The 18227-nt window shown below is 37.8% G+C and overlaps 1 protein-coding gene across 1 annotated transcript in view; it reads left to right on the top strand.

Annotated features, from left to right (window-relative positions):
- ptprt (protein tyrosine phosphatase receptor type T) overlaps positions 1–18227 on the top strand; it is a gene marked incomplete at its 5' end in the record, with an annotated part of 182892 nt that overhangs the window by 148857 nt on the left and 15808 nt on the right. The window contains 6 exons of the mRNA XM_079459741.1: positions 492–679; positions 5615–5702; positions 14196–14281; positions 15545–15581; positions 16475–16572; positions 17271–17387. Coding sequence (XP_079315867.1) covers positions 492–679; positions 5615–5702; positions 14196–14281; positions 15545–15581; positions 16475–16572; positions 17271–17387 — 614 coding nt within the window. The remainder of the gene's footprint in view (positions 1–491; positions 680–5614; positions 5703–14195; positions 14282–15544; positions 15582–16474; positions 16573–17270; positions 17388–18227) is intronic.

Here is an 18227-nt window from a genome sequence, read left to right as displayed (position 1 = left end):
TCGCTCCTCTGGTTAATGAACTCATTATCATCAATAACTATTTCAGTTCTGCTAATCTTGTTCTAATGAAAGAGTCCCAAGGACGGACTGTTGTGCTCGGGGTGTGTTGTCATGCGTAAGTGTCCCCGCTTGAAGTTTGCTGTGTGCTAAGCCTCGATTCAATGAAATTCGATGTACTGTAGTGCCGGTCTTAGCCAAGCTTTCAAGGGCTTGCTTGTGATTGAGAGGTATTAATGCAAAGTAAACAAAGCTGTGTTTTATTAAGAAAACATAGCATCCAAGACTTCAAGAGTCGGTTTTCCTTCGGTCTATTTGTGCAGATACCTGAATATGCCATTGACATGAGGTTTTGAACATTAATACTTCATAGTATACATCATTTTGTTCTTCAAATCATTTTGGTTGTTGTTGCTATTTTGCAAGTTTGGCATACTACAGCAATGAATTCTTACTATTCTAATGTCACACATAATAATTATTTTCCTCCACAGATGGCAGCCATAGTGAGATGTCCCAACCCTCCATGACCATCCAGACGTACCCATATGGAGGCTGTGAGTCTGTGGAAATGTCCTACCAGGCCGGTCAGTTCCAGCCGGCAATTCGAGTGGCGGATTTGCTTCAACACATCACCCAGATGAAATGCGGCCAGGGTTATGGGTTTAAAGAAGAATATGAGGTAAGAATGGGGCATCTTTAAATGAAAACATTTCAAATTACTCATATTTATGTTGTTCCAAACCTCCATGACTTTCTTCTGTGGAAAGTCCAACACCAAAGGAGATGTTTTAGGACGTGAGAGCTGCTGCAAAGAGAAAACGTTTTAGCTATTTGTAGCGTAAATTCACTTAAAGCTGCAATCCGTATCTTTTGCTTCTATATCACTATCTATCTTTTAAACATAAAATTCTGGTTATTTTATACAGCCGTGGAAAGAAATTAAGAGACCATTTCAGGCATTTGTTTATGTGAAATTCACTTTCAAGCAAAACAACATTCATATTTGTTCATGTATTTAGGAAAAGTTCAAAAATATAATCTTTATATGATAACCTTTTTATCACAGTTTTCATGTGTCTTTCGCATTATTGTCGGATGACTTCAAATTCAACAGACACTGGACTGGAATGACCTCAATGCATCTAGAAATGATGATTAAGTGAAGATTTAGATTGGTCTCTTCATTTCTTCTCTGGCTGTCAAATGACAGTGAAACTGACATTATCCATAAAATAAAACCAGACAGCTTAGCTTAAAAATTATTTCTCATTAAACATCAATCATTTTTAAGTTATTTTGTTCATTTTTTATCCCCAAAAAGCCACAGATTGTAGCTTTAAAGAAGTAGTTCTCTTCAAATTCTGCCACCGTTCACCTTCCATAGTGAACTACTCCTTTAAGTGATGCTTTGTTTTTATGAGAAAACAAAGCATTTCAGCTCGATGCTGTTGACTGAATCGTTTCCTATTGTATTAAAACAAATCTGTAAATGACGGTTTTATTTGTGATGCTGCAGTGAGACAAATATGTCAGAAGGATCTTCTCACAGAAATTTTGATGAGAACTGTGCAGCTATGAAATTTTTTTTTGCCTCTTTACATACGATAATTCTGTTTCATTTAGCGAATATTCCAGGAAGAAATGATTTTAAAACCATATTATTCAAGGATTATTAAAACATCCCCAACATGTTTTTGTTGAAAATCTCTCCTTAATGACTGTTATTTTAGGCTTTCTGTTTTTTCTCTCTAATAGTTTGTTGCCTAGGCTAAACTGATATGAATAGCTAATTGAAGTGACTCGATGCTTATTAAAAGCGCCGGGTCTGTTTATCTCCAAGACATGTTGGCATTTTGTACAGAAAAGGTCACATGAGATACAATGTGGTTCTTTAAAAATCTGTCCACACAGTAGCTTACAAAAGATCAGCCCCCTGACAATAAAACCAATTATCTTTTACTGTCTAAACCTTAATGCCGAGAAATATTTGGAGACCTTCAATAACGTGTCGTAAAAACAACGGTTTGGTTTAATATCTGACAGCGAACTGATCTCCACTGCCACCGCAAACTTAGAAATAAAGAATATCTAGTCTTATTCAAAATGATGAACATCGCCAACACATGTCTAGATTTGTATCCTTGTCACTTGGAAAGAAAAAGAAGACTTTGTTTCTTTTTTTAAAGCTGCAGATGTGTTTAATAGTGTTATAAAGATTGGAACATGGCGTGCTGTGATCCTGAACTCTTTTAGAGTAAACAGGAGTAACATTTACACTAGTGGACAGGTCCAGATCCTGAGATACATAAAATGAACTTTTGATAAGCATTTATTTTATTTGACTTTGTCATTTATTTTTCTTAAAGAATTTCTGTGCTTTGAATTGCATGTTATTTTCCAAGTTGAGAAGTCTATACAGTAGTTTGCCTAGATAGTAAGGTCCGTTTGTTGTACTGTAAATTGTGGTGCGTGCAAAGGCGTTATACACACGGTGGACGAATAGAGAAAGATATTTCAAAAATGCATCTAGTTACAAGTTGCATTATTCTGATTAATCTGTCTATACACAATTGCGTAGGCTTATTAGAAATAAATACTGTAGCATATTTGACCTTATATGCAAACCATTATTATGCCTGTGTTCGATTCAGACGTCTATAATACTGGCACATTTTGCCGGTCGGGTCTGTATCGGTTATTCTGTGCGTGCGCTTTGCTCTGTGATATTTGAAAACTCTAAGTAGCCTATCAAATGACCATAAAAACACATTTTTGTGTATAGAAATTTATTTGAATCATATTTGGCACGCGATTCTGTATTCAGAAACGGTCCTGACAGATAGCTCTGGCAACAAGAGATATATGTAAATTGAATGGTGGTGGGTAGTCTTCGCCTTCCAAATTTTCAATCACCTGGATGGAGTGCGTCTTTAAAAGGGCCAAAGGCTTTCATTTTTAAAGAAGAGACTTTCATTAATAAAGAATGATTCACATTCACATCTGTCACTCGGTTTACTCTGACTCGTGTCACGGAATACAAATAACACATTGCAGCGCATGCTGTCTAGTATCCATTCTGTCCGCTTCACGTAGCCCTCACAATTGACATTGGGAACGACTTGCATCTTGCGTCAAATACAGTCGTCTTTAGTTTTTAAGACCTTTCATAAAGTTTTGTATTTGTTGTGTTACCTTCATTTACTCAAGGTTTAAAGCAGGTTCTTGTTTGTTTGGTTGGCAATAACACATTGTCTTGTGTCCAATGTGTAATTTTTTGGAGGATCTATAGACAGATATGCGATATAATATACATATGTCTTCAGAGGTGTATTAAGACCTTACATAAATGAAGTGTTATGTTTAGCATAGAATGAGCTATTTAAATCTACAGGTACATACGCCGCGGGTCCCCTTGCATGAAATTTGCCATGTTGTATCCACAGTAGCCCTAAACGGACAAACTGCTCTACAGAGCCCGTTTCGTAAATACGTTATCTCCTTCAGCAAAGGAGCAAAAACGTGACGACATATTAGCTCTGTGTTATCCTCCGTAGTGCTTCGAAAAGGTCGGGTGGCGTGAGCTGCTAAATTTCATACATTGGACCTTTAAAACGATTGCCTTGTGGTTATTAGATAGCGCTAGTTTAATTGGAATCGATTGGAAATGTATGGACTGCGGTAATATAAAGTCTAGAAGAAAGCATGAGGCAGATGAATTGCTGGAGACTTCTGCCTGTCATAGCAGGTCTGAAATCATCAGAGCTTGTGGCTCCTGTTTAAAGGGTCATTCATCAAGGCAGACATCTTTATACCCCCGTTTTGTTATCGCTTCTCTACTCTAACCTGATTTGCCCCACAAGTCCTGCAAATGAAGTTGACTGTGTTTCTACCCTCTCCTCTGAAAATAAGTCATATTTGTATGTATGTAGTGACTTGAGAACGAATACGAGGTGGAGTGTTTGTTTACTTGCTTGTGATCGGGGGAATCTAACAAAATACTACGTTTTCGTATAATTCTTTGAAAGGATGTAAATGAGATTTTAATACGTTGAATATTTTAGGTATGGGTAAAGATGAGGTGCGATGGACAGGGAACGGGAGATAGGATGTCGATACGACCATGATAATGAAGGACACCTGTGTATATTTGTCAGCATCTTTAATCTGAGCCTGACAGATGTGTGTTCATGCATCCGTGTGCATATAAAGTCAAAATAAGAAGTTAATGGTACATATAATTACGCTATAAAAAAAGTGTTTAGACATTGATTGATTTTTGCTTGAATAGTTATTATTTGATGAACAGCTGTCCTTCAATGATAACATTGCAAAGACAACGCTATCCTGCCGATATGCCTTACTCAACATTAGAAAGATTAGACCCTATCTGACTGAGAATGTGGCACATCTCCTTGTCCATCTCCTTGATCCCTAGCACTCCAACAGTAACAGTGTTTATCTTAGGGTTGCCATATCCCAGCGTTCCTGCACTAACGGCGTTTATCTGAGGGTTGCCAGATCATTTAAAATTCACACATAAAAGCACGACAAAAACGAGCGTGCTGTTTTCCTTTTTCACAGGTGCCACATCATGTTAAATGCACATGAAGGAGCAGCTATGCAGATATGATACGGTCTGTATGTTCCAGTGTCCATGCTTGACTGGTTCCAGATGGGATGCATCGTGCAGTTTTAGCAGAAAAAAACATAATAATATCTTCAACAGTACATGCTCATGTCTGCTGCTGTTTAACTCAGTCAAGCGTAACAGTAGTTCATCTCAGAACATTGTATGTACAAAACAAGCGTTTCGAAAATCCAGTTTTGTGACATGTAGAAGTAGAATGGATTTGGAATACTGTTTCATATTAACATACAATGTTTTTAATGTTCTTTTTATATAGTTATTTACATGTGGACTTGTCAATAATGTATAAGGTCATTTAATGCATTGTGTTATGATGATTACTGAGAACGGTTACAGTCATCAAGAAAGAAAGCTTGTGAGACATCTCAATGATTCTGTGAATGATCTCTCGTCCTTGACAGTTCTAAGATGCGTCTTTTGAAAATAAACCTTCACCAAAGTACCCATCACTTCTACAATTCAGCTTTTAAAATGTCCTTGTTTTGAATCTCCTTTTCAAGGAAGCATCGTTCTCATGCAGGTCGCAGATTTTTTTCACATTCAGTCACAGTAAATGTTTTGTCTTGTGTTTGGTGGACAGGGTAAATATTGCTCTATGCTTTAAGTGGCCACCATTCAACACTTTTGTTTGACACTTCAGAGTTGTGTCTTTGCCCCAAGGCAAAAGCACGACTCCACAATTACCAGACTCTTCTATACACAAGGGGCTCTCGGTGATATCAAGAGATACACCTGACTTACAGTACACGGCATCCTATTCTAGAAGTTGCAGAAAACTTTTCATATTGAGAAAACCTGTAAAACATCAAAGATTGCCAAAAAAAAGATGCACTACGTGAGGTGCACTAGGATACCCAAGATTATGGTTTTGATTTTAGATCAATAGACTTGCTGATTGAAATTTATATCTTGATTCACTATGGATAAAATATTAACGGATTTTCGAACGATTTTTAATGATTTCAGGGTCTGGCTGAGGGACAGACGGCTCCGTGGGAAACTGCTAAGAAGGATGAGAACCGCAACAAGAATCGCTACGGCAACATCATCGCTTGTGAGTAGTGAAGCAACATAAAGCAACGTTCTGCCTTTGAGTATATGAATATGTTCGCTTTGGGAATATCTATAATCTTGTGTTCTTCAAAACATTGGACTACAATTTGCATTTAGAAGATTTCACATTAAACACTATTGGTTATTTTAAAAGGGGAAGGGGCCACTCAGTATGCCCTGCCCTAACTTCACGTTTCATTGCATCAAATGATATCGAAGTAACAAAACGCTGCACGTTTCAAAGGACTTCAGTGAATCTATAAGTATACCATAGTATAACCATGTGCTTTTTCTGAGAACACAGTGCTATCAGGCTGTGCCTGTTTATCCAGCAGCACGATTCATTATGCGATATATATCCGTCACTGCCATTATATTTTTTTCCGAAAAGATTCAGCTGTCACTCCTTTGGTACTCTTTAATGCGACTAAACACCGGGCCGAATTAAATAGCCTGTCACTCGCTGATGGCCGACGGGTATTATGATGAATTTGCTATTAGTTAAACCCGCTTAATTATACGAGTTGGTAATGAAAACTGTCCATCATGCTGTTCAATCGGTACAAAGGATCATTTTTGTGGAAAAACAGCGTTAAAGGAAGATGACTTTATTTAACACGAGGTGCCCTCGAGCAACCTTTATCTAATGAGGCAGTTGTTAGTCCCATTTAACTGTGACTTTAGCCAAGACTCGGGTCGTAAAAATGATAATAAACTGCGTCTACGGGAGCAAAACATTCATTTATCAACACAAAGCTGCTTAAAGCTGTGTAGCTCCTAAATGCTTGTAGATGCATACAAATGTATAGAATAATATGTAATATGACACAATCTCTGTTCTGAATGCGTATTGGTTAGTGGCCATATAGATGAATATATGTTGGTACAAATATATTCAAAAATATAGCTGCAAGCAGCGATTCCCGGGTTCGAGCAGTCTAAAGCGTCAAGATTGTTCAGAATGAAGAGAACTAGCGACCAAAAGGCGCTGCCTTTAGTAGGTGACCTCAGAGCTAGTTCTTGACTTTTTTTGAGAGTTATTTACATTCACACTCCACAGAAGTCATCTGCATTGGTTTGACTTTTTTTATTTCGGTGCCCCTAAGCAACCTTGAAAGGAAATTTCAACTTTCTTTCAATAATTATTGACATTCACACTCCTCAGAAGTCATCTGCATTGGTTTGGTTCCGATTAATCTAGGACGAGTTCGCGAAAGTAGGTTTTTGACATCATCAGCGATAATTTACGAACCGTTTGATCGACAGAAGTGGTTCCGGAGGCAAAATTTTTCAGAATGAGGAGAGCTATCATATGATGTAAATAGTTTGAGTATATGTCAAATGTCACGTGATACACAATTGTTTAAGGACTCCAAAAACTTTATTTCACCCCCAGTGGCCGAATGAGTTCATATTTCTCACAGACCTTCTTGACCATGAGTCGAACAATCCCAGCGAGTGTCGTTTCAAATGGGCTCCGTTAACTTGGTCTAAGGAGTGCTCAAACTTCATTGGCTTATGGCGGCCATGTTTTTTTAGATACACCAATGTCCTTTACTATAATCATGGTACATGACACAAAGACACACCATACCAAGAAATTAGTCGATCGGGCAAACTGTTGGGTAGTCTGTCGCCTCCCAGCCACCACGGATCGAAATTTCAACTTTTTTTCGATAATTATTTACATTCACTCTCCACAAAATTCATCAGCGTATGTCTGGTTCCGATCCGGCAAAAATCCAGAGGCTAGTTCTTTTTTTTGGGGGGGCATAAAATGCAAATTAGCGAAATAATTTGCATACCGGAAATGAAATCGGAGATATACGTTTTTTAAGTTTAGAGCCAAAGATTACATTGATGTAATCACCTATGGGCCGATGTGTCTGGCTCCGTGTATCTGAGTAGCGAGCAAGACTACTACCATCTGACCAAGTCTCAGATCTGTCGGATTTACGGTTTAGGCTGCACGATCAGTTTTAGGGAAGAATAATAATAGGAATAAAACCTACAAATACAATAGGTTTCTAGCGCTTCATGCTCGAACCCTAAATATAAAATATTTACCTGCGTATGTACTTTGTATGCAACTATGGACACTTTAGCATCTGTTTACTTACACGTCCAGGTTTATATCTATGACGGAATAATCTTATAATGAATTTGTGTCAATATTTTAAATGCTGAAAGGGCAGCAGCACGTCTCGTACCTCAAATCAAGGATTTTCCAACATCATCATTGCTAGTTTAAAGGTGAAGTGGGTGTTTTCTCAAGCAAACAGAGACATGTTTTCTTTGCGCCAGAGTATTTACACTTTTCAGGGGAATGAACCTGCCAATGGTTTACTTAATAGTTGTCTCTGCATATTAAGCTGAGATAGGAGAAAGTATTTTAACTAAACACATCGTCTTCAAAATGACTGAGCCAACGTGTCTGCAAATGTTGACGTTATTTCAGCTTTAATTCCTGTCAGCATTTAATATTAAAGAGATATCACATTAGAGCTTCAAACGAGCTTAAAATAACCGAACGGGAGCCAAAAGAAGTTTGCATGAAGGATTTAAAGATTTGTTTACAGGTTTAACCAAGCTAAATTGGAGCAACTTTACAAACCGTGCCTGGACGGAAAACGCAGAATTGGCCTGGTGTTCCTTGATGAACTTTCACAATGTATAGGAGACAAGAAAAGCCTTTTCAATTAGAGGCGTCTGTCCTGTTTCGCTCATCTCTTCTGTGTTTTAAGCAGCCAGTGTCCGACATTCAAGCCCATATGGTCATCTATAATTCACAAGACTCTACACCCAAAATAAACTGTTATTGGCAAACATTTACATATCAGAGAACCAGAAGGGGGGAAATGAGAAGATGGCTTATATTTCCCCATTTGACTTCAAAGCGAATTTCTGCTTTTCTGTTTTCATAATACTTTTTCAGATCTGTATCATTTTTGAGGCAATATCTTATGTGTATGTCCTGTAGTTAGTTTTTAGTAAAGGGAGATGTATATACTGTAGAAAAAGAACAGCGACTTTGACTTGGCACAGGGTTGTTTGACAGATGTGAGCTGTTTAGTTTGGATATGATTGGCGTGGTGGAATAAAGCCCCTCTGAATGCTCTGTTTGGACCAAGACTGCAGGAAATGCCTTGGCAGCGTGTCGGTAAAAGAATGGATGGCACAAAGAGGAAGATGCAACATACTTAAGTGTCTTATCGACAAACAGAGGACGACCATATCACAGAGATTCAGATGGGAAAAGATGCACACAAACAGATGAGAAAGTAGAGAGGAGGAGAAAACATTTTAACTTTCCACTTGGAATTGAGTTCTTTCTCAGGGATTTGAGTTTAATGCAGCATTATAAAGAATTAGACTTTTCTTCTGAGAAAAGCAACTTAAATCTTTAAAAGCAATAGAAAATAAACCCTCACTTTTAGAGTATTGATTCAGAGGGCATTGGGGAAACTCAGTTAGTTTTTAGATGTTCTGTCTGCACACCTTCTGAAGCAGCAACACAACCGAAAAGTGTTTCTATCAGTTATTTTTTGTTATTGTTAAATGAAGTCACTGGACTTCTGGCTGCGATGCAAAAATATATGTTTGTGACTTGGTACGAAGTTCTCAAATCCTGAAAAAACAAACCATTAGACATTTTCTACAATTAGAGAAAATGTGCAAATTTATCCTTAAAACAAGCAAACATGCAGCTAATGGAATAAGAAAATTAGAAATGTAAAAGATTTGAGTTTGAAGTTTTTATATCAAGTCATCAGGTTTGTTTTTCTTAATTTTTCTTACTGACAGAAATTTTAATTATAAACTCAATAAATTTATATTTTGTAATTCAGCAAACAAGAATGAATATCTTTGGTCACTTTGCTTCTTAAGTACATTTATTTTTAATATAACATTTTCAAGACAAACACTTATTGAAGAAATTAATTTTTATGCATAAAACAAACAAAAAATTGCCAATGGGGTATGTTTTAAGTATTTTGTTTTCGTACTATATTGACAGAAATTTTTACTTAATATTTAGATTTTCATTAATTCAAAAATGAATTGTATTTGACATTTTGCTTGGTTTTTTATATATATATTTCTATTATAAAATGAGACAATTTCTTAAGAAAGAAATCCATTTTTATCCAGTATTTTGGTATTATGTTGTCCATTAAAAATACATATGATGCTGCTTTTGGGCCAAAATTAGATATCTTAGAAGGATGCACACTTGTTCTGTACTGCTGTTGTTGCCTACTACCTTATGTCAAGTAGGCAGATTACTAGATCTTATAATGTCCCTCCAAATGAGACCTCAAAGAAATGCTAACTTACATCTTCATACAGTATGCATTGAATATGCTCCTGTCACTGAATAAAAATCATTCACCTGATGCAATTTTGATGTAGCGCACGTCAGCATCACACAATCGTCCCATGAAAGGGAAGATACCCCGATGGATAACCAGCACACATTCTCTCATTACTCAAACCGTCACTCATTTCAACCAGTTAGCATCTTTGCCTCAGTGGATCTGAGGTTAAAATGTGCAAGGTAAGGCGCTCTGTGAATAATAAATGTCCAGGTTGTTCGTCTTCATTAGTCTAAACACAAAGGAGAGCGTGCCTTGTTCTTTTAAGTCCTGCGGATGTGTGGATGCGTCTCAGTTCTTCTCCGCGATCCCTTCAGAATCTGAAGTGAATTCCCTTCACGTAGAGCTGCCAGAATCCTCAGGTTTCTCTGAAGTCTTTCTGTAAAAACCCTCTTCTGAAGTTTTGACCAAAGCTTGAGGTTTAGCATTCACGTGTGCTGGCTTGTGTAGAATGCTCGTGCTTACGCTATCTACAGTTGATTAAGAGGAGTCTTCGGTATGTCACTAACAAAACAAAGTGACTTACTGTTTGATCGGATCATGTAAGGGATTAATGGTATTGCTTAGATGACACTTGGTTTTGTTTCACGGTAAAAAATAAATCAAAATGAGCCATGTGTCCTTTTTTAGAAAAAAAAACCTTTTATCATCGAAGCACTTCAACAAGCACTTCTATTTTTTCATATAGAGACTGACATACATGAGGATAGAGCTATAACCTTAAAGGCATTACATTTAGCGACAACTACGGTGGCTGACACAACACCGTTTCCCTTCTTTGCTGAAGGAGGTAACATACGAAACACACTATGTAGAGCAGTTTGTCCGTTTAAGGCTACTGTAGAAACAACATGGCGAATTCCATGCAAGGGGACCCGCGGAGTATGTACTGTAGGTCGAAATAGCTCTTTCTAAGATAATAAAAACATAACACTTCATTATGTAAGGTCTTTATACACATCTGAAGACATAGTTATGTACATTACATTACATTTCTGTCTCCAAACAAATTACACATTGGGCCTTTAACATAGATCGCTTAGCCAGATAATTTAGCTTTGGTAGTGTTTAATGAAAAATCTCAGAATTTTGCTTGCATACGTTGGTATTTTGGCAGATCTGAGCACAGTTTGTAATCTCTGTACTTACTGTCTAAGAGACACAGATTGAACATTAAAGAGATTACCAGACTTTGGTATATTTGTAAACCGCATCACGCTGTAGTTGGTACAATCTTCTTTGAAACACATAGACGAGACACAAGGGATTTTGAGGTCCTTAAACACGTCCCCATTTAATCTCATTACTGTCTAGGAGAAACAATCGAGATATTAAAGAGATCTTATTTGTGTTTTAAGTAATAGAATCACCACTAAGGGGGTACATTTCAATTTTCTTGTCTCTAAAAATATCTCATTCATTCCTGTAGTTGCAAATGAACCATCTGTAATGACTGGCGTTCAGATATGGAGGACACTTGTCTTAATGCCAAGCTCTCTTATAAACGCTTCTGACTCATTCTAAAACCCCTTCCACTGCTCTCAGGTAGACATCACGAGCAAAGCGTCTTATCCCAGAGCGGATGGAAATGGATTAAACTGGATTAGAAAGGCTGGCAGTCGCGCCACAAGGTGTGTAGAACAGCACTTGGCCCGTTTGACAGAGGAACTTCTGTGCTGTCAGGGGGGGATTTAATAGCCTATTTAGGTATATAATGCACTGGGCTATCTGGCAGCACCGGGAGGTTATATATGAGAGCTGTAAAGACGACACAGGCTTTAAAGTGCTGATTAAGAGAGCGCTGACATTTTTGGGGCGGTACTTTCAAGGAGAGGAGTTTTCACGTAGCTTTCAAGGAGCTGTGCTGTTTGTGTTTAAAGCATTTTATGACGGCTATTTTTTAAAGTCGTACGGTTCAGATGCTTATGATAGAGCTTTTTAACACTATTAGTATTTAATTACTTTGATTAGGTTGAACTTATAAATGTATTGCTTTTTTTATTTGGTGTAATTGTTTTTTCCCACTAACGATAAACTATATTCTAAGTTACAAAGTTGCGATTATCTTTATTTTTGTTTTTACTTGAGGTTTGTTGTAGTTTTAATAATATTTAGAATTTACCTTTATTCTATTATTTTTAGTTTTCAAGCTAATTTCGATTCATTTATTTTATGTGATTTTGTAATTTTATTTACTTGAAATATTTTTATATAAATAATTTTTTTTACTGTTTTCTAATTCCAATTATTGCACAGCATTTCTTATTTTGGTTTAGTTTGTTTTAATATAATATAGGCCTATATTTGATTCATTTCCAATTACATAAATGTTTAGTTTCAATCATCGATAATACCCTGGTACTTATAAAGTGGAATTCGTAACTTTTGCCTCTCTATGTCAATTCTGTTTGAAACATAAAATGTCAGAATTCTGACAAAATTGTACTTGCCGGTTAAAATTATAAATCATTATCATAAGCCTATTTTTATATGTGGTGTGGTCAGGAAAAGGGTTGGGATAGTCGCTCTGAAACAGAAATCAATAACTATATACATTACATCAGAAGTACCTGTAATTAAACTACAGAAAAGTAATCCCTTACTTTACTTTTTCAAGCGAAAAGTAATTAAATTACAGTAGCTACTTTCCTAGTAACTAGTTACTCCCAACACTGACCAGGAGACTGTTTTATACATAAAACTTATTCAAGAAAAATAACATCGCCGTTAAATTTCTCAAACAATTCTCGTCCCCAGCAATTCTTTCTTCTTCCCCTAAACAGGTGATTATCCAGACATCTGAATAGTTTTACAGGAATAACTAAGAACTGCTGTACATGCGTCACGGTTAGCCCGCATTTACAGTCCGGTCGTTTCTCTCCCAATTAAATCTTTGTTTCTGGCCCCTCGCTGTGAAGAGGATCCCCGCCGCGCTCTCGCTGTTATGACAACTGACTCAGTGGAGTCTAATTAGCCCCGTCTCCTTCTCCATCCACATCCCTCCGTCTCCTCCATTTGTGCCTCCCTCCCGCACGTTTCTTTTCGGGGAACCGAGAGGTCAGCAGGCAGATGAAAGCACCTGTGAGAGACAGCTGAGAGGCGAGAGAGAGAGTTAAAAAGGTATAAAATATAGTCTGGTGAATACCGAGCGCATAGAAGAAGAACAGTAGAAGGCTTGGAAAGGGGTTATGTGCAAGTAAACAACCGTGATGGTGCTCGCGCAGCGATAGACGTGGACGTGTTACTCCTAAAGGAACGGCAGGAGGGAATGAGGGATTGTGCGGAGTTTCCTGTCATCAGAGAAAATCCGCCAGCTTACAGTCGACATGCCTAAACAGCGTATTTGCATTCTCCATATGATCAAAGCAGAACGACACACACGCGAGCGCAGTGCAGGTGTCAGACCCTTCCTTTAACCCTCCTCCGTTCCACCATCCTTCCCTTCTCTAGAAGGAGCGCGGTAATTGCCGAAACGTACAGCTTCAGTTCTTGAGGGTGGAAAGATCTAGTGTTAAACTCTTGACAGTTTTAGGAAAGACAAGATGGAGAGCGGCGGTGCAAGAGTAATTAAATCAATTACATGCCATGAATCGTCTCTCCTCTGAACCTTCTCTTCTTATCACTGGAAAATGGCCCGATTCTTATTGTCACTTTTCAGAGTGTGCCGTTGAACCACCGGCATACAGTCTCGAGTTGCTAAGAAACCAGAAGTGTTTCCATCATCATAAGATCACAAGTTTTTATAATGCGTGTGATTGTCTCATTTGCGGTTACGTGAATGTGTGCGTATCCACAAGCCTTGTTGCTAGTTATTGTTAGTAAATCCATTAATTCTGTACTCCTGTATTCTCCCTCATGTTTTTTCAAACCCATGACCCATATTTGTCATCTGACAGGAATTTAATTCTGACTGTATGAATAATGTATTTAGTTATTGCTTTACAATTCTGAATGATTAAATCCTCTGATTCGTTCTTCTTCCCAAGTGTTCATTAAATCAGCTGCTACTTGATGTGTATTATGTGTACTAAAGTTGTGTTTCTCGGACAGCCTATGCATGTGTAGCTCCCCTTTAAAGTGTATGTGTAACTTTAGACTGGCTCTTCTGTGAATATTTGACCCCACAGACGATCACACTCTTGTCCGGCTGCAACCGCTGGAGGGTGACCCCCATTCGGACTACATAAACGCCAACTATATAGACGTAAGTATGACAGGGTTGCATTAAACAAACCTGACTGTGTGTTTGCAGTTTAAGGGCCCTATTATTGTGTGCTTCTGCGCGTCCCTTTGTGTTTAGTAAGCAGAATGTACAAGCGCATATTCCTTACGCGCTCTTTTAATAACTACAAATATACATTGACTTTAGACCAGGTTTGAGTTGGTCTATGGTGCAGTCTATTTTCAGATCCTCAAGATAGCAACGCGCCAACAATGCGCATGAGCACACCTCTTTGTTAGACCAACAGGCCCATGGGTGCACAAATGCATTTGCTATTTAAATTTTGCGGCGCAGGACGGGAAAATGAGATCTGTGTTGGGCTGAAACTAGCAAAAACACGCAATGGCCGTTACGTAATGGCCCTTCGACTCTTTATGGTGACCATATCCCTGCATACAGCCATAAGGAGCAATTTAAATGTATATTTATATCGCATTTTGCATTGTTGCAAGGCAGTATTAAAAACAATTGCAGTTTTGTTTTAATAACATGCACATTAGCATTACTGTAAAAAAATGTCTATAGGGTTGTAATATTTTACTCATATAATATCCACTATATTCATAGTGCTATTATAAAATGATACGCGTCTAAGCCTCTGTGTTGTGTAGATTTCTAAAATGCGAGACTTTATTCTTTGCTGTCAGAGAAAGGCTTAATAGATGAATTTAACATTTGTGATATGAGCTTCTAAGAGCCTTGCTTATAGTAAATAAAACATACATCGGAGTTCTCTTCTCTGCCTAAACGCTCCTATGAGTTACTGTGAATTACAAAGCTAAAATGAACGTATTTCCCCAGCGCTCTAAATCCAACACGTTGATGTAAATGGCATAATGATGCTGTCGACATGATTGTTTTTATTACAAAATGAATGAGAGCGAATATGTCCAGACAAGCTCATAGACGAGCTTTCTCGGACCACAGTAGCTATAATCGCGCCACCCAATATCATTCCTGAAAATAAAACAATTACCGGCACCATCGTAGCAGAGACCCGGTCATAAACCTCAGCGGTGTGTTTAAGAGCCTGACGGGTGCAAGGCCACGCTGGTCACTAATTTGTTTTGTGGTGGTTAAAATGCTAATGGAGTGAATGCTTCGGAAAGTTAAATTATAATGTTTTATTGAATGCAGAATTGGTTTCAAAGTCTTAAATTGAAGTTCATTGTTGCGTGTGGTTTGTTCAGGTGAAAAAACGAGTTTCATCTGAATAATTGTCATCTTTTTCATCTTGTTTCCCAGGGCTACCACAGACAGAGGCACTACATAGCCACACAAGGTAATTAAGAGAACAAAGATACAACATCAGAAAAACCAACAGAGTTTCTGAACCGAAAATTATTGGTGTGTGTCTGCCTCTGTATTTAAAAGCACACAAAAACGGACTAATTGGAACATCCCTGCTGAAAACAGCATAGATACAGTACCGTACGGGTCACTTGAAATCCTTTTGATCTTAAGGTGTATAGACATGATGTTTAAAATTAGTGATGTGGAGAAATATGTAACGGTGCCAACATATAAAACTCAAATATTGAAAAGTTTCAAGAAAAAAGTTGAATAGTTGGGTACTCCTTCAAATATTACATAGGGCTGTCACGGTTTGATTTTAACTGCACGGTTATCGCAGCCAAATTTATTCGTGTTCACAGTATTTATTGCGATATTTGACTTCGACAGAAATACTGATGCCATGTGTTTTTATTAATAAATCACGGTTAGCGTGGCCAAAAGAATCCACGATAACGGTTTTATTACGCTATTTATCAACATCATTTTTTTTTAAAAAGTGTCTCTAGAGAATTTTTAACCATTGTGACACTTAAGGCCAAATTTTAAAGGGGTGCTGAACAGTTTACGATATTACGGTACGCCTAGAATTATTACAGTACCAATGATCGTGGTATTTAATATCACGGTTATTGTCGAAAACTAAAATATATATGGGCAATACATGTTGAATTATTGTATTGACGTACTAAAAATGTTGAAATTAACATCAGTTAAGATTAAATTAAAAGTTGTAGACGTGTTATTTATTAATCGTTAACTAACAGTAACAAATAAAATCTTACTGAAGTGATACTGTAGTGTCTTACCTGTAGTTTTGTTGGTGCATGATCACATTGGTGCCTTTGTTTTTTACAATGTTTTCCGCCTCATCTCATGTAGGCCCCATGCAGGAAACAGTGAGGGATTTTTGGAGGATGATTTGGCAAGAGAATTCTGCCAGTATCGTCATGGTAACCAACCTGGTGGAGGTGGGCAGGGTAGGTGTTCTTCAATTATCGCTTTCCTTAATAATTATCACAGGATTAAGGATGATATTTACAAAGCGCGCCTCCACTTGATACACATTTTACAATGGTTTGAAGGTTAAATCAAGAGTTTAAGCAATAAACTCAAAGTATACGTTCAGAACACATAACGTGAATTGGATGTATGGACATTTTGTAAATACGACATGTCGAGGTCATACAGTATTTAATCCTCAAAAGGAAAAATCCATTTGAATCTGTTTGTTGATAATAATAAGTGACAATAAATGCTTTACAAAATAGATGCATTACAGTAATAGAAAATCTAATATCATATTGGATTCTTTTTTTATACCATACCGATAACAGACCTTGACAGATTTTGTGAGACACAGTTAACTTTTAGAGGTCGTCCTAAAATGGACCACATTTAGGTGCAAAAGTACTTAGTCGATATTCCCAATGAGAGCCGTTTGGTGTCACAATGAATATAATGACCGGTGTTCGATGATTTGCTCCAGTGAACTCCAACCGTAGGGGTTGTTAATACAGAGATAACATCTTCTCTGACAGGTGGCCAATTACAGCGCTTTGCAATGCTGTTTCATCCGGAACTTGTTTGATAATACTTAAGAGATGCAGACAAAAATTCTGTAAAATGAAGGCGAAATAAATGTTCATATTGTATGCGGATGTCTGTGTTTTTTAAGGTGAAATGTGTGCGCTACTGGCCGGACGAGACGGAGGTGTACGGTGACATCAAAGTGACGTTGATCGAGACGGAGCCTCTTGCAGAATATGTGATCAGAACCTTTACGGTCCAGAAGGTAAAACTTTTAATACATCTATTTATCCTCTGAAACTTTAGAGAAGACACGTGTGAGATCACTGGGGTCTTTTTCTTAGAAGAATAGACCTCCCCCTTGAGATACCACATAGATCTCATTCGTGCTTTCTTGTCCAGCAGGTGCGTCTGTCCTACCATCCCTTTATAATTTAATCATTTTCTCCATCAGCCTAATGCTCACAGAAACCCCACGAAGCATCGGCTCGCGTTCGTCGCGTTAAGCCAGTAATGCGTATTTCGCTCGATCACTTTTAATGTTTATATTGTTCAAGGACAGATTGACTGCAGATCTGCATAAATTAAAAAGCAACTTCTAACAGACAGCCTTTATGAGATCTTAAGCCGCAGATGATATTTTGCAACGAAAGCAAATCGCCAAGCTCTCAGGAGCAGCTCGAGTTTGCTTGCGGAAGCCTGTGATGATCCAAACTCAACAGATGTAGAGAAAGAGATGCTTTGATAGTGGGAGTCTTTGGGAGTCATTTAGAGGGGGCGGTGCGGTATGGAGCGGCAAGTCATCAGCGGGTTTTTGAAAGTCCTCGATCCATCTGTCTCACGAGTGTTTCAAACATTTCTTCAACTGTGAAAAAGAAACAAGGAGTTTTTTTGCCTCAAACCCTGTATGATGTATCTCACTATCTCTGTTGTTTCTCATAGACAGCATTGACAGCATTTATTTTTTATCCATCAAAAGCAAAAGCAGAATTTTAAGTCTTCTGCTTCTTAGATTTCTGGTAATAAAAACTAAATTGCTAGAAACCCCACAACAAATCCCTCTCCGTGTAGTTTTACATATTTCAAGAATGCCGTGTTCATGTGA

This window comes from Barbatula barbatula, assembly GCF_947034865.1.
Source record: "Barbatula barbatula genome assembly, chromosome: 7".
In the NCBI taxonomy this organism is placed as follows: Eukaryota; Metazoa; Chordata; class Actinopteri; order Cypriniformes; family Nemacheilidae; genus Barbatula; species Barbatula barbatula.
This window is presented reverse-complemented; position numbering and strand designations above follow the sequence as displayed.